The sequence below is a fragment of the Gymnoscopelus braueri genome (assembly GCF_963280865.1).
Source record: "Gymnoscopelus braueri genome assembly, chromosome: 16".
Lineage (NCBI taxonomy): Eukaryota > Metazoa > Chordata > Actinopteri > Myctophiformes > Myctophidae > Gymnoscopelus > Gymnoscopelus braueri.
Genome location: NC_137616.1, coordinates 52,839,916 through 52,857,697, shown reverse-complemented (window position 1 = coordinate 52,857,697; position 17,782 = coordinate 52,839,916). Strand labels below are relative to the sequence as shown.

At 40.1% G+C, this 17,782-nt stretch overlaps 2 protein-coding genes across 2 annotated transcripts in view; both read left to right on the top strand.

Moving 5' to 3' along the window:
- The window catches only part of LOC308102580 (E3 ubiquitin-protein ligase TRIM35-like), a gene marked incomplete at its 5' end in the record, with an annotated part of 614,451 nt that overhangs the window by 18,333 nt on the left and 578,336 nt on the right, over positions 1-17,782 (top strand). The gene's annotated exons all lie outside the window — the stretch shown is intronic.
- On the top strand, positions 6,317-16,007 carry LOC308103904 (E3 ubiquitin-protein ligase TRIM35-like; the record flags this gene model as incomplete). Its single annotated transcript, XM_080454113.1, has 3 exons — positions 6,317-6,335; positions 6,486-7,882; positions 15,195-16,007. The coding sequence occupies 3 exons, from the start codon at positions 6,317-6,319 to the stop codon at positions 16,005-16,007; spliced, it is 2,229 nt and encodes a 742-aa protein (XP_080310239.1).

Here is a 17,782-nt window from a genome sequence, read left to right as displayed (position 1 = left end):
GCCTGTCTTAGGTGTAATGGGAGTTTATTCCACACTGTCGGTCCGTAAAAGCAGAATGCTGCTTCACCGTATTTTTTATATGTCATTGTAGGCACCTCGAGCAGGTCAGCACTTGAAGACCTGAGGGCCCGGTTTGGAACATATCTCTCTAGGCAGTCAGAGAGGTAGGTAGGTGCCAGACCATTTAGAGCTTTATAAACTATTAAAAGAATTTTAAAATCAATCCTAAAAACAACCGGGAGCCAGTGTAGTGAAGCAAGAACTGGAGTGATATGTTCTCTCATCCTGGTTTTAGTTAAAATTCTGGCTGCCGCATTTTGAACAAGTTGTAATCTGTCAGTTGTTTTCTTTGGCAGGCCAGAGTAGAGTGCGTTGCAGTAATCAAGCCGAGAGAAAACAAAAGCGTGGATCAGCGTCTTTGCATCGTCTAACGACAGATAGTCTCTAATTCGCGCAATATTTCTAAGATGAAAGAAAGCAATCTTGGTGACATGATTAATGTGTGTATTGAAATTCAATTCAGAATCGATAATCACCCCCAGGTTCTTTACTGTGGTGTTACTTTCTACAGCCAGGTTACCAAGTCTACTTGTTATTGATTCTCTCTGCTCACTGGAGCCAATTATGAGAACTTCTGTTTTATCCTCATTTAGCTTAAGAAAGTTCTCACTCATCCAGCATTTTATACTGGACAGACAGGTCAACAATGGGTCTAGAGCGCAGGGGTCGTCTGGAGCTACTGAAAGATACAGCTGGGTATCATCAGCATAGAAATGGAAGTTCACTCCGTGATCGGCGATGAGTTCTCCCAGCGGTAGTATATACAGGGAGAACAATAAGGGACCCAGAATTGAGCCCTGTGGAATACCAGAACAGATGTTGTGTTTGTCTGAGTCAAAGTTAGCTAGACTGACAAAATAGCTTCTGCCTGTTAGGTAAGAGTGAAACCAAGACAAGGCTGTGCCTGACAAACCAATCCAGTACTCCAAACGTTGTAGTAGAATTGTGTGATCAATCGTATCAAAAGCAGCGGTTAAGTCAAGAAGTAGGAGAACAGATACATTTTTGTCGTCAGCGGACACCCTTAGATCATTAATTACTTTTACAAGTGCTGTTTCTGTACTATGACCTTTCCTGAAGCCAGATTGGAATTTGTTATGAACCTTATTGTTCTGTAGGAACACATCCAGTTGATGAAAGATAGTTTTTTCTAAGACCTTGCCCAAAAATGGCAGATTTGAGATTGGTCTATAATTACCCAGCACCAATGGATCAAGGTTGTGTTTCTTGAGTAGCGGCCTGACTACAGCCGTTTTCAGTGAGTCTGGAAAGACGCCTGAAAGTAGAGAGCTGTTTACAATTCTTAGGATATCTCCAATAACACTGTCTAAAACCTCTTTGAGAAACGGGGTGGGTACTACATCCAGTGAGCAAGATGATGATGTCATCTGTGATATAGTTTTACGGAGTTCCTCTTCATTAATTGCGCAGAATGATATTAGGCTTCCTCTGGAGGGATCTACATTTTTGCACCATGCACCATTTGCCGCATTTGCAGTGCTAGCAGCAGCATTTATAATACCAGCTCGAATGCTAAAAATTTTGTTTTCAAAAAAGGATGCGAACTCATCACACTTAGCTTTAGAAGCAGGGAGCGACTCCTTGTAAGCCTGGGGGGGGTTTAAGAGATGTTCAATGGTAGAGAATAAGACTCTGGCATTTTGCTTGTTGTCATTGATAATGCGTGAAAAATATGCCTGCCTTGCCAAGCGCAGTGCTTTGTTATAGGCCACTGTTGACTTCTTAAAGATCTCTAGGTGGACAGTGAGTTTGTTTTTTCTCCAAATTCGCTCAGCTTTACGACATTCTTTCTTGAGTGAGCGCATGTGCGTGTCGATCCAGGGTGTTACTCTAGAGTTAAGTTTCTTTTTAGTTTTCATAGGAGCCACTATGTCGAGAGCTGACTCTAATTTGAGATTAAAATGTTGAACCATATCATTCACTGAGGGAGCATCAAGTAGGGGGGGCACCTGCACACACGCCAGATGACGAGGAAACTCGTTTGCTGCAGATGAGCTAAAAAAACGTTTTTTTATAGTATATTCTGTATTGTTTTTCCCTAGATCAGAGACAGTCATATTAAAACACAATAAATAGTGGTCTGTTAGTTCGGGCTTATCAATAATACTGTCAACAGTGATATTCAAACCTTTAGTGATCACCAAGTCCAGGGTATGGCCATGTTTATGTGTTGGCCCAACAACATGTTGAATAAAGTCAAAGTTGTGCAGTAACTGTAGGAAACCCATAGCCACAACATCCGAAACAATGTCAACATGTAGATTAGCATCTCCAGTAATCAGAGTTCTGTCATAATTAGTGGAACAGATAGATAAAAGTTCTGATATTTCTGTTAGAAATAAGGCTTTGCTGCACTTTGGAGGTCGATACATACTAATCATAAGCACAGAGGATTGACTCTCCAATATGGTGGCCTGGTATTCAAATGATTTAAAACTGCCGAGGTTTGGCAGAGGTTTGAATTTTAAAGTGTCAGAAAAGATATTCGCCAGACCACCTCCTCTTTTTCCCTCACGTCCTGAGTTATGACAGACTTACTGCCAGTAATAATCTCTGAATCTGCAGTATTGCATTTTTATAAAGTGTAGTGTAGTGGAGTAACTGAATTTACTCAGTACTGTATTCAAGTACAATATTGAAGTACCTTGAGTATTTATATTTTCAGTTATCTATACAGTACATCTAGTTCTCTAAATCTCAGAGGTGAATATTGTGCTTTCAATTCCACTTTATGTATGTATTTATATTCATTATTACAAAACATACATTAACCAATTAAGCCCTATTTTATACTTGGGCAATTGAAAAATAGCCGATTCAATGGTAATTTTATCGACTACTCAGGCTTTTGTCAGCACCCCAGACAGTTTTTAAGTTGCTTGATTTAGTATTTAGATGTTTCATATTCATTTTATCAGACAGGCCCCCTTCCTATACAAACCAATTGTAACGTCAAACTCAGGAGACCGTGTTTTTTCAATTACTTGTTTCATTTATTTGTAATATTTGTTTTATGGGGAGGGGGTGTATGTGTGTGTGTTAGTATCAGGATCAGAGAATGACACCTTGCCTTCATTCCAGTCCAGCTGGAATCTGATCCTCTGAGGATTCTGCTTCAATGAGAGACTACACACACTTGAGGTGTGTCATTGTCTCCAAGTATCCCCCAATTTACACATTCTAGTATCTAGACTGTGGGTCGTTGAGCTACAGTCATTCTCTAAGTACTCTCTCATTCCAAGAACCCTCAGTTTGATTTACATTAGGCCACGCAATTCACATGTATATGTATTCCTTTGATAACTATTTATGTTGGTAAAGAGTTAAAAGAGAAATTCTGTTCAAATAGCAATTATTGTACATTCTCCAGTTATACAGTACTTATGTGAATGGATGGTGAAGATTGTCCTAAAACCTCACATTGAGAACCACTGATACACTATTTTTTTTTATTATTAATTTATCATTTATTTATACAGATGATGTCATTGAGACTCATTCTCAAGACACCCTGTTCAGACGTAGCTTATAGACACACTGTTTACATGACATGTGGATGGACAAGTAGGCAAACAGTTTAATATGGCAAATTGTATTTGTTCGTGGATGACTCTGCACTCCTGGTCTCGGACGAGGACAAAGTGCAGGTTGAAAAAAACCTTTTAACCTGGGTTGCATTTTAGAGAACAGTTTGGGGGGGGTACAATACAATTCAATTAAATAAATGAAAAAGGGCCCCTCACGTATTAGGAGGGCAAAAATTTAGTTATAATGGGATTGTATAGGAAGGGTCTGATGAATGAATATCATATCTAAATACTGAACCAAGCAACTTAAAAACTGTCTGGGGGGCTCACAAAAGCCTGAATAGACGATAAAATGACCCAATTATTTTTTTAAAGTGAAATATCCCTTTAATATGGCAAATTGTAGGCCTATTAAAGGGCCTATGATGACTCTGCACTCCTGGTCTCAGACAATGACAAAGTGCAGGTTGAAAAAAAACATTTTAATTACCTACCTGGGTTGCATTTTAGAAAATGAAAAAATGGAAACAGAGGTAATCAAGAAAGTCGACCAAAGAACAAGACTTTGGGGCAGGGCCTCCTCGTTGGTCAGTAGGAATGCTCTGAGGACACTAGCTGGAGCACTCATCCAATGTCATTTTGACTCTGCATGCACCTCATGGTGCTCTAGCACCTCAAAGGCATTAAAAACACAACTTCAGATCTATCAAAACTAGCTGATCAGGTTACTTCTAAACCCACACATCTCATTCCCCCCAGATTCGGCACAAACATGGGGATGAATTCACTCTACTGTTATGGTGGCATAATAGTAAAAAGAATGCTCTACCAACAGCCATCAAAGAGTGTGGCTTCCTACCCTCCTTCAAAACCACCAAAAAAGAGAACTTTGCAACTGGACCTAGACAAGTCTTCTAGCTTGCCAAAGGAAATGACCCCCCACTGTTTTACTGTAAATATACTTTTACTGCTCCTAGTATTTATGATCTTGTATGTATGTTGTATGTCTTTATATGTCTTGGTGAATTGAATATATAAACATGAACATATAGTGTACCTCAGGTGACAATATAGTATGCAGATGTATAATATCTGCACAAAATGTTGCACTGGATATTGAAGGGAATGTAAATAAATGTGTTTGGTGCATCTCATGGGTTTAGCAGGTCAGGACTTAAACTCATCCACATTTAAAGGGTACAGAAAGTGAATTATTTGTTAACATTCCCCCGTTCTGTGTGCCGTGCAGATACGCTTAGAAAATAGCTGATCTACAAGTTCAGAAAGCATTGTGATGTGAAGTGTTGTGAGCTTGTAGATCGGCTCTTCAAAGAAAAGGAAGAATTGTGAACATCTGTGAAAAATGTGGAATAATCTTATAAAGTTTGAACAACACAAATCTTATGGGGGATCCTGGGACAGAAGCAGTTATCAATTATCCTTGACATGAAAATGTTTGAAATTGACTTGACTATGCAAAGTATGACACAATTATCAATACAGTTAGGCTACTACTGTGAAAATGACTACAAGTGGGTAATGTTTAAACATGGCTATCGATTGTAAAATGGTGTAATTATGAATTGTGAATGTAAGAAAGTGACTTGCCATTAATATGCTACTGTTCCAAAAGCATTTTGCACGTTTTCTAAAATGAAAAAAGGTAATGTCCAAATACTTGTATACTGGTACATGAAATTGTATTAGATTCAGATACCACTCGGCTAACCTTTTTATAATCTAACATGACAATTGTTTTGCACAGCTAAGAACTTTATCAATCATTAATACTGACAACTCTGGGTTTGCTTTCTTTGGCAAAGAAAAACATTCAACATGTTAATGAAGCAAAGGACATTGAAACCTGTGTCTATGTAAATGTTTCTCTGATGATGGCCCATCATCATCATCTCCACGGTGGCTTTTGTTATGAGCCTTTCACATTGAAATGGCCCTGACTGCAGTTAATTGGAGGAGAGCTGAGAGGAGGTGGGAGGAGGAGGTGTGTCTCCACTCCAAGACAAAAGGGAGGTGCTCCTACTTATACTCCTACATCAACACAACACAACACACACTGTCCTGCTCAGTCAGTGCTTAGAGTCAGACAGACCACAGAACACAGAGACACACAGAGACAAGCAACTGTTATTATTTCAGTTCAACTTTCAGGCTGCACTCTTCTTCACAGGACCTTCTGAGAAAACATTGGAGTAGGATCCTAAGTTACAGGTAAGAGAATATCATATGACAATAAACCTTATAATCTTCTGAATTTGTTGGCAATTTTTACATAAAGTAATTGAATTAGTAACAAGCCCATTCAAATGTCAGTAATTGTAAGTGTGTTTATTGAAGTGGCATATATTTCACTCATTCTACCGACCTTTCTACTCAGTGGTGGAAGACTTTAGTTTTTTATACTTAAGTAAAGGTTGCAATTGCACAAACATACTACTGATTTGTTACAAGTAATTAAAGTCATATATTCAATTGGAATAAAAAGCTGATGGGACTATAAATTCTGTTTCTGATGCCTACCAAGTTTTGACACAAGTCATATTGAACCATCAGAGACATATTGAGAGTTATGTTCTAGTCAGTTTGCCTGAACAAGACAGTTATAGATGTAAAATAACTGTCACAGCCAGAATCTGATCATTTTAGGTCAAGGTTCGTCAAAATGTAAAATCAACAGGAAGTTTTACATAATGTATCTCTTTGCAACAGGTCTGTGGTGGTGTGTCGAAGCTCCACCCCCCCCCCCTCAAACACAACTTCCAGTGAGGAGGACAGACTGTCTTTCCACATCAGCTACAGGAGGGAATACTGACCCAGACCACTGTAACCTGCTGCTGACTCTGAATTGCCTTCTTCCAGAAGAGGATTATTCCTGTCCTGTGTGTTGTGACATCTTTAAAGATCCAGTTCTCCTGTCATGTAGCCACAGCTTCTGTAAAGCTTGTCTGCAAGAATGGTGGAGACAGAAGGAAATAAAGGAATGTCCAGTTTGTAAGGAAATACATTCAACAGATCATCTACCCCGTAACCTGGCTCTGAAGAACCTGTGTGAGGCCTTCATACAGGAGAGACGGAGAGCTTCAATACGTAAGAGAACTTCATCAGGGTCTGAGGATCTCTGCAGTCTGCATGCTGAGAAACTTAAGCTGTTCTGTCTGGAATGTCAACAGCCAGTGTGTGTTATCTGTCGCGATTCTAAAAAACACACCAGCCACAGTTTCAGACCCATCGATGAAGCTGCTCTGGATCACAAGGAGGAAGTCCAGACATTACTGAAGCCTTTACAGGAGAAACTGGGGGTCTTTAATGAAGTTAAAAAGCAAAGTGACCGAACAGCAAAACACATTAAGGTCCAGGCCCGACAAGCAGAGAGGCAGATTAAGGAACAGTTTAAGACGTTTCATCAGTTTCTACAAGAGGAAGAGGAGGCCAGCATCACTGCACTGAGGGATGAACAGCAACATAAGAGTCAGATGATGAAAAAGAAGATTAAGGTCCTGAACAGAGACATATCAAGCCTTTCAAACAACATCAAAGCCATAGAGGAGGAGCTGAGAGCTGAACACATCTCATTCTTGCAGAACTACAAGACCACAATGGCAAGAGTCCAGTTCACACCGCAGGACCCACAGCTGGTCTCAGGGGCTTTGATAGACGTGACCAAACACCTGGACAACCTGACCTTCAGAGTCTGGGACAAGATGAAGGACATTGTCTCTTACAATCCTATCATTCTGGACCCCAACACTGCCCATCCAGAATACACCCTGTCTGATGATCTGACCAGTGTGAGAGGTGGAGAGGAACAGCAGCTTCCTGACAACCCAGAGAGGTTTGACCACTATGGCTATGTCCTGGGTTCTGAGGGCTTTAACTCAGGGACTCACAGCTGGGATGTTGAGGTTGGAGACAATACAAACTGGCAAGTGGGTGTGTTAGCAGAGTCTTACCCGAGGAAGGGAGTCAATACTGCCGGAGGGGGTCAATACTGGGCAATACAGTTAGATGAAGGTGAATACACAGAACGCTCCTCATCAGGGTCAGACACTGTTCTCTCATTGGAGCAGAATCCTCAGAGGATCAGAGTCCAACTGGACTGGAATGAAGGAAAGCTGTCATTCTCTGATCCTGATACTAACACACACATACACACCTTCACACACACTTTCACTGACACACTCTTTCCATACCTTAGCACTGGTGATGATACTACAGATGACACTGTCCCTCTGAGGATGTTACCAGGGAAGATCAGTGTAACTGTGGAACAATGCAGTTAGACATGATGATGATAAGAAATGTAAAGCCTAAGGGGGGGTATTACTCAGTGTTATAGAATCTGTATATATGATTGTGTTGTGGTCAATGATAGTCACATTGACAAGTGTTTCCTAAAGCAGTGGTTCTCAAACCTTTTCATGTCAAGGACCCCCAAATGCATTGGTCCCTGGGACCATCCTCAAATATTTGGTGCCAGGGACCCCGTCCCCTAGATTCTAGGGTCCCTGGCACCAAATATTCTCTAAATCTTCTCTTCTAGGCTTAGAAGAGAAGATTTATGTTTAAATGTTCAAAATTATTCGATTAAAATTCGATATTTTTCCAACAATTTCAAAAATAGCAGATGTTAAAGTTGTAAGCCTGCAGATCTGCACATGGTGTTAAGTGGTCAGGTGGGTGGACCGTGAACAGAAAAGGTTGTCATGTTTTTATGGATCACACCTATTGTTTCTAGTGATGGTTATTATTAAACTATTTGGGGTTCAAGGTATAAATACTCATGCAATAGAACCATATCAATGTTTTAGTGTGTATTATGCATGTAATCACGACCCCCCATATAAACATAACTGTGGGTGTAACATAGATTCAGATTAACTTTAATCTCACTTTAGATACACACACTGGCTAGGTACATACATGGTAATATGAAAACAAACCACAGCGTTGTCCCAGTTCTGTAGAAATAAACACAATGCTTGTCCTGTCAGTATATAATCAATAGCTTTCACAGAAATCCTCTTTTATCATTACATTACATTACAGTCATTTAGTGTGTATTCAACATAGGTAGGGAACGAAAACTACTAATCACCAGAAGTCTTAGTGCATTTTCTGCAAAAACAAGCAACCAAGAGTATACCTAGCGCTAAGGTAAAAGTGCAATATATCAGCTACCTATTTCCTTAAACAGATGAGACAAAATAGCTAAATCAAATGAGCATGAGCTAAAACAAATAAGTGTATCGACTAAACAAGATCCAATAAGCTATACCCAAGGAAGGGAGTCAGGCTTTTGTGAGCACCCCAGACAGTTTTTAAGTTGCTTGATTCAGTATTTAGATATTTCATATTAATTTTATCAGACAGGCCCCCTTCCTATACAAACCCATTGTAACGTCAGTCAGGAGACTGTGTTTTTTCAATTACTTGTTTCATTTATTTGTAATATTTGTTTTATGGGGGGGGGGGGATACAATACAAATTTTAAATTAAATAAATGAAAAGGGGCCCCTCACGTATTAGGAGGGCAGGATGAGTCACCAGAACCAAGGAAGGGTGTTTTTGATGAATCTGACATGTTAAAAATGTAGTTATAATGGGTTTGTATAGGAAGGGTCTGATAAAATGAATATCATATCTAAATACTGAACCAAGCAACTTAAAAACTGTCTGGGGGGCTCACAATAGACGATAAAATGACCCAATACTTTTTTTTAAAGTGAAATATCCCTTTAATATGGCAAATTGTAGGCCTATTAAAGGGCCTACGATGACTCTGCACTCCTGGTCTGAGACAAGGACACTGTCTGGGGGGCTCACAAAAGCCTGAATAGACGATAAAATGACCCAATACTTTTTTTTAAAGTGAAATATCCCTTTAATATGGCAAATTGTAGGCCTATTAAAGGGCCTACGATGACTCTGCACTCCTGGTCTGAGACACGGACAAAGTGCAGGTTGAAAAAAACATTTTAATTACCTGCCTGGGTTGCATTTTAGAGAATGAAAAAATGGAAACAGAAGTAATCAAGAAAGTCAACCAAAGAACAAGACTTTTGGCAGGGCCTTCTCGTTGGTCAGTAGGAATGCTCTGAGGACACTAGATGGAGCACTCATCCAATGTCATTTTGACTCTGCATGCACCTCATGGTGCTCTAGCATCTCAAAGGAATTAAAAACACAACTTCAGATCTATCAAAAGTAGCTGATCAGGTTACTTCTAAACCCACACATAGGACTCACCTAACCCCTGTTCATTATATGCTAGGGTGGGATGGCTCAGGGTAGAGGAAAGAGAACACCAGAGGGAGCTCAACGGATCTCATTCCACCCAGATTCGGCACAAATCATTTTACTATTATGGTGGCATACTAGTAGAATGAATATGAATGAATCAACAGCCATCAAAGAGTGTGGCTTCCTACCCTCCTTCAAAACCACCATAAAAGAGCACCTGTCTGGAATTTGCAACTGGACCTAGAAAAGTCTTCTAGCTTGCCTAAATAAATGACCCTCACTGTTTTTCTGTAAATATACTTTTACTGCTCCTAGTATTCATGATCTTGTATGTGTTGTATGTCTTTATATATCTTGAATATATAAACATGAACATATAGTGTACCTCAGGTGACAATATAGTATGCAGATGTATAATATCTGCACAAAATGTTGCACTGGATATTGAAGGGAATGTAAATAAATGTGTTTGGTGCATCTCATGTGTTTAGCAGGTCAGGACTTAAACTCATCCACATTTAAAAAGTACAGAAAGTGAATTATTTGTTAACAGTCCCCCGTTCTGTGTGCCGTGCAGATACGCTTAGAAAATAGCTGATGTACAAGTTCAGAAAGCATTGTGATGTGACGTGTTGTGAGCTTGTAGATCGGCTCTTCAAATAAAAAGAAGAATTGTGAACATCTGTGAAAAATGTGGAATAATCTTATAAAGTTTGAACAACACAAATCTTATGGGGGATCCTGGGACAGAAGCAGCTAAATCAAATCAATTATCCTTGACATGAAAATGTTTGAAATTGACTTGACTATGCAAAGTATGACACAATTATCAATACAGTTAGGCTACTACTGTGAAAATGACTACAAGTCAAGTGGGTAATGTTTAAACATGGCTATCGATTGTAAAATGGTGTAATTATGAATTGTGAATGTAAGAAAATGACTTGCCATTAATATGCTATTGTTCCAAAAGCATTTTGCACGTTTTCTAAAATGAAAAAAGGTAATGTCCAACAACTTGTATACTGGTACATGAAATTGTATTAGATTCACATACCACTCGGCTAACCTTTTTATAATCTAACATGACAATTGTATTGCACAACTAAGAACTTTATCAATCATTAATACTGACAACTCTGGGTTTGCTTTCTTTGGCAAAGAAAAACATTCAACATGTTAATGAAGCAAAGGACATTGAAACTTGTGTCTATGTATATGTTTCTCTTATGATGGCCCATCATCATCATCTCCAAGGTGGCTTTTGTTATGAGCCTTTCACATTGAAATGGCCCTGACTGCAGTTAATTGGAGGAGAGCTGAGAGGAGGTGGGAGGAGGAGGTGTTTCTCCACTCCAAGACAAAAGGGAGGTGCTACTACTTATACTCCTACATCAACACAACACAACACACACTGTCCTCCTCAGTCAGTGCTCAGAGTGAGACAGACCACAGAGACACACAGAGACAAGACAAGCAACTGTTATTATTTCAGTTCAACTTTCAGGCTGCACTCTTCTTCACGGTGACCTTCTGAGAAAACATTGGAGTATAGGATCCTAAGTTACAGGTAAGAGAATATCATATGACAATAAACCTTAGTAACAAGTAGACAATAAACATTAGTAACAAGCCCATTCAAATGTCAGTAATTGTAAGTGTGTTTATTGAAGTGGCATATATTTAACGCATTCTAGTTTTTTATACTTACTCATACTCATAACGTAAAAGTTGCAATTGCACAAACATACTCTGTTACAAGTCATTAAAGTCATATATTCAATTGGAATAAAAAGCTGATGGGACTATAAATTCTGTTTCTGATGCCTACCAAGTTTTGACACAAGTCACATTGAACCACCAGAGACATATTGAGAGTTATGTTCTAGTCAGTTTGCCTGAACCTGAACAACACTTTATGTAAAATAACTGTCACAGCCAGAATCTGATCATTTTAGGTCAAGGTTCGTCAAAAAGTAAAATCAACAGGAAGTTTTACATAATGTATCTCTTTGCAACAGGTCTGTGGTGGTGTGTCGAAGCTCCGCCCCCCCCTCAAACACAACTTCCAGTGAGGAGGACAGACTGTCTTTCCACATCAGCTACAGGAGGAAATACTGACCCAGACCACTGGAACCTACTGCTGACTCTGTCAGCTGAATGGACTTTAACAACAACCACGATTCACAGTGAAAGTAAACTTCAGGGAACATTCTAGAGGAGGGAGAGTTACAGTACCACTACTGACTGACTAATTTACTGTATTAAGCAGAGTGTGCGACAGCTTAGCTGTCCAACACTGGTCATGGGTTCAAGAGTAAATGTACTTAGTTACTGTCCAACACTGGTCATGGGTTCAAGAGTAAATGTACTTAGTTACTGTCCAACACTGTTCATGGGTTTTAAGTACTGCACATTGGCTCTGATGGGATCCAACTGCAAGAGAATGGCTATTTGTCTTATTATGCAGAATGTCTGATTAATGTGCAATAATTCATGTTTTACATACAAAGGGTATTTCAGGGCTCAGCAAAGTCATATCTTCTGACTTCCTCAGAAATACAACCTTTACCATTTATAATTTAGGCATTTAGCTCCAGAGCGACTAATTATCATGTTGTGATTCTCTGCCTGTTCCCTGACAGCTACATTAGTCTTCACTTTTTGTTCTGTTCTGATCCTTGACTTTAATATGGATTAAATCTTGTGAACGCTGAATTCTTGCCTGAGCGTTTCTGTGTTGTCCTGTCTGAGTCACTGAACGTTACCTAAAGAGTTAATATTTACAACAAATATGTGGACTATCCAGGTTAAATACGTTTTATTGTAAAATATTATATCTTGAGTAAAACTAATTCCCTTGATGTTATCCCTCTATAATGACTGTCTGTAACATCACATTTTTGGGCGGTGTAGTCGCCCCTATAAGTGGGGTTGGGACACCTCATTAGTAAACACTTCGCTGTACTGTGATTGGCTCATAATTAGTACACCCCTAGCATTAGTACACCCCTAGCTGTACTGTGATTGGCTGACTCTATTGGCTGACTCTATTCAGCACTGTGATTGGCTAGCGAGACACATGATGAAATCAATAACCTATAAATAGGACTATGCACTTAAAAAAACGTTTTTTTAAAAAGTGAGCTTCCATCACTGTGATGACCACTGTGATGACCACACCGCCCACTTCACACTGGGTGTGATTTTTTTTAAATCAAACGAAGACATTCGTACTTTTCAAACTGATTGTATAGGGCATTTAACTTTGATAAATAGCCTACATTTTGTTACAAATGTAGTAATTCATAACTCTAGTACATTCTGTATTCAGATATGACTTATTCATATTATGTTCTGATCTGCCTAGTGACAGACAATACTTTGGTGTCAACTTGGCCACAGCACAGGCATAACTTCATAATGTCATTCAAATTAATGTATTAGCTGTTGAGAAAGATGACAACGTTCAGTCAAGGGCCAAGTGACTAAACCAACTAACTGACTTACCAGAAAACACAGCAGAAATATATGAATATGTCCTGTTGCTACTGTTAAAGTTCACTTTAAAAGAGTTGACATTATTTATTTCTATATTGTACAGATCAGTTTTAATTGTCTTAAGATGAAAGGCAGAGTGACAAGACTAGTGATGATGTCACCAAGAGACACATACTGGAGCTGCTCCATAGATGATTAATGTAACATTATGATATAATAATGTAACATTAGAACACTATGATATAATAATGTAACATTAGAACACTATGATATAATAATGGAACATTAGAACACTATGATATAATAATGGAACATTAGAACACTATGATATAATAATGGAACAATATAGAATCCATCCATGGTGATTTAGCTATGAACTCAGAGCAGTAAGACTAAGTAAATACATTCAAGCTAAACTCATGTGGATGTAATATTAACAATTCTATGAGCCACACAGTTCAGTCTCAAATGGACCTCAGCTCATATAAAGTGTTAATGTTCTGATATCCAGTTTAGGGAGACTGTTTTGAGACACTGATTCAATATCATTTGAATAGAACAATATACATGTTTTGGTGTGTATTTTTGCATGTAATCACGGCCCCCATATAAATGTAACTGTGGGTGTAACATAGATTCAGGTTCACTTTTTCTCACTTAGATTTGCACTGGTTACACTAGATGTCACTATTGACTCTATTATCAACCTAGAAAGCTGTACAAGAACAATGTGAGAGTTAAACAGTAATGGTCATGTTTCTTGTAGACATGCTATTGTAGACAGCAGGTATTGCTAATAGTAGACATGACATGCAGTGTTACAGTGTTGTCTACTGTCACATAATATGCATTTGGTGGGGCATTGCCCCCCCTTTGCCTATGCCTAGATCCGGCCCTGTTTACTAACTTCTTTGCATATTTAATTCTTTATAAGTTTTATTACAATACATACACTAACCAATTAAAACCTATTTTATACTTCAGATATTGAACAATAGCCGATTTATAAGCTCACAATGTGCCGCTTCGAGTTGTGAGCTTGTCGATCTTTAATTGTTTAATTATTTTTGTGAAATGGGACATTCTGCATAATGAGCACTGCAAGTATATTCAGAGTGTTTGTAGCTTCACTCAGAGACTAAGTGGCTTCCACGTCGTCTCTTCCAGAAGAGGATTTTTCCTGTCCTGTGTGTCGTGACATCTTTAAAGATCCTGTTCTCCTGTCATGTAGCCACAGTATTGTGTTAATTAAACATAATGTGTCCAAACAATTGTTACTCACTGACTATTTATTCCAGCTCCTCCTGTTGGATAGAGGAGACATGACTTGTGCTCATGGATAAGACGAATCCCGACAAGATGTTGGAGAGCCTAAACAGTATTTGCCTCAAAAGGGAATAATGTGATGTGATTCTGTGCTGTGGAGGAAAGGAGTTCCCCTGTCCATGTGAACATTGTTGATCTGGTGTTTTTAAGTGAATATATTCAATTCTGTCTTGGCTTTCATGTGAGCCAAATCCCATGCTAAATGCAATCAATACTAAAATAAAAATGACAAAGGACTAAACCATCAACATTCCAAGTCAAATATTAGAATTTTAAACCTGCACAGGCAATGTTTACAACTGGCATGATGGAGTCAAGACAGGAAAGGGTTGACATGATCGATGTGGAACCTCAGGTGATGGAGATGTTGGTGAGCTATGCCTACACTTCAGCGGTAGTCATCTTCACGCAAAATGTGCAGGTAATTTTGTCATCTTAAATCTTATTCATTGTCTCCATTTTGTCCAACATCGGTGCTTAATATCATTGTATTTGGTCCAGGCCCTGCTAGCAGCAGCACACTTGTTAAATGTCACATCTGTTCAAGAGGCCTGCTGTTACATGGAGAGTTACATGGAGAGTCACATGGATGAAAATAACTGTGTAGGGATTCACTGCTTGGCTGACACCTACTCCTTTAAGACGTTGGAGAAGCACATCATGGATTACATTCTAAAAAAAAAAGTTTACATCCATGACCTACCTGATACAGCATCCAGAAAGTATGGCTACGCAGACGATCTTGCCGTCATGCTGAGCCGACCAACGTGGAAGGCGATGGAAGAGGGTCTCAACAAAGACATGGGCACACTGGTAGCATACCTTCGAAGGTGGCGTCTGCAGCTCAGCGTCGGAAAGACAGTCGCAGCGGCATACCACCTTAGCACCAGAGAAGCCAGGAGGGAACTTGAGGTGCGCGTCGACAACAAATGTCTGGAGGTCCAGCAAGCCCCGAAGTATCTTGGAGTGCGTCTGGATCGGACATTATCCTTCAAACAACATCTGGAAGAAGTCAAGGCCAAGGTGACATCCAGGGTCGCGCTGATCCGCCGCCTCGCTGGAACAACCTGGGGAGCCTCCGCTAAGACGCTGCGAATATCCACCCAAGCCCTGGTTTTCTCTGCAGCAGAATACTGCGCCCCAGTCTGGAGCAGAAGCCCTCATGCGAGAAAAGTCGACGTGGCTATCAATACCTCACTCCGAATAGTAACTGGATGCTTAAAGCCTACCCCTGTGTCCCTCTTGCCAGTCCTCGCGGGAATAGCACCGGCCGGCCTGCCACCCTCGCCCTGGCCAGAAGGCACAAAAGTATGACTGGCACATCCTGCACAACACCACAATAACACCAGCACCTCCAAGCAGACTCAAGTCCCGCCTCCCCTACAACAAGGCAGCACAAGAGATGCTCAACTCCACCTCTGAGGACATCTCCAGAGATGTATGGTTGGCAGCAGCTTGGAAGGAGGAGTGGGAGTCAGCCGGGCCCTCCCGAATCCACCGTTACATCTGGGACCCAGGAGATGGCGCCATTGGAGGAGACGACCTACCACGCCGGCAATGGACCACACTGAACCGTCTAACTGGGGTCGGTCGCTTTAAAACATCAATGAAGACGTGGGGCTTGGCGGACAGTGCGGCATGCGAGTGCGGTGACCCTGAGCAGACCGCCGACCATATAATCACTGCCCCTTATATAGACCACCCTCGGAAGCCAGCCTCTTCGACCTAGGACCAGAGATGCGGGCATGGCTACACGACACCGAGTTGGACCTCTGACGTTACACGAAAGAAGATTACATTCTGAAACACTTCAATGTTGTGTATCAGCCAGTCAGACATTGAAGGATACAGATACAGACATTGAAGGATACAGATATTTGATCAGCCACACAGGCTGATCAAATATTAAAGGTGTTTTATTACTATTAATCAACCTGTCAACACCACAACTGACCCAAATGAGTGTAGAAATATTGAGATTGAGAGGTTATTTCAGGAAGTATAGTGGAGTCATAATATATCAGCTACTGTATTATGCTCTTAGGAAGATTTCCTCTCTCTCTCTGTGGACAAACTGACAGAGATTCTTGCCAGCGACCATGTCAATGTGACCAAGGAGGAGACAGTGTTTGAGGCTGCCATGTTGTGCAAGCAGAGCTTTGAAAAGGTCAGTCCCTTGTCAGTGTTTTACCTGATGAAAGACCATGGAGAAGTCAAAGCCATGCGACTGGCAAAGCTATCATAATGTTAAAGTTCATTTCAGTTAACTGTTGGATGGGCATCTTACAAATAAAATACTTAACAGGGTTTCTGTGTTCACTCTACTGAGTTAATTCACAGGAAGCACAACTACAGTATAACTACAACGATACGTATGTGAGCATCCACACTGATAAAACAGTAAACAGAGGCACCAAACACTGTGCAGTCCAGCTGTGTCAGAGCACACACAGAGAAGGGAGAGAGATCTCTTGAGTGCTGAAAGACACATGCATATGGATAATCTGACTCTGATTATTAATTATAAGGAGGTGAGATAGTTATACCCTACCTGAGATAATGACAGTTAACCTACCAGCTAGTGTTAGCTGCATAATAGTCTCCTCATCATCTACATTAATAACACAATCTTTTGAGGATTAGTGACAGATTGCATCCCAGATGTCTGATGGATTTTGAATGGCTGTCAATGCTTCATAAAATCGTTGAAATTGATCCAAACAATATTGTCGTTATCGTGCTTGGTGTGAATGACCATTTAAATTAACACAGTGACTTTAATGTGGTCTGCAGAAACAACAATATTTACCATTGAGTGTGCAACAACGGGACACACGGACGGACAAGGGCAAAAGCATTGTCTCTGCATTAATAGAGACATTAATAATAACAACAACAACTAGGTATGCAGACTGTAAAATGAATACTTACTTCCATCATGTTTTCTGTAGTAATAATGTAAGCACAAGCTAGGTGTCTTTTGTTATGGGCCTTTCACATTGAAATGGACCCTGACTGCAGTTAACTGGAGGAGAGCTGGGAGGAGGTGTTTCTCCACTCCAAGACAAAAGGGAGGAGTTACTGCTTTA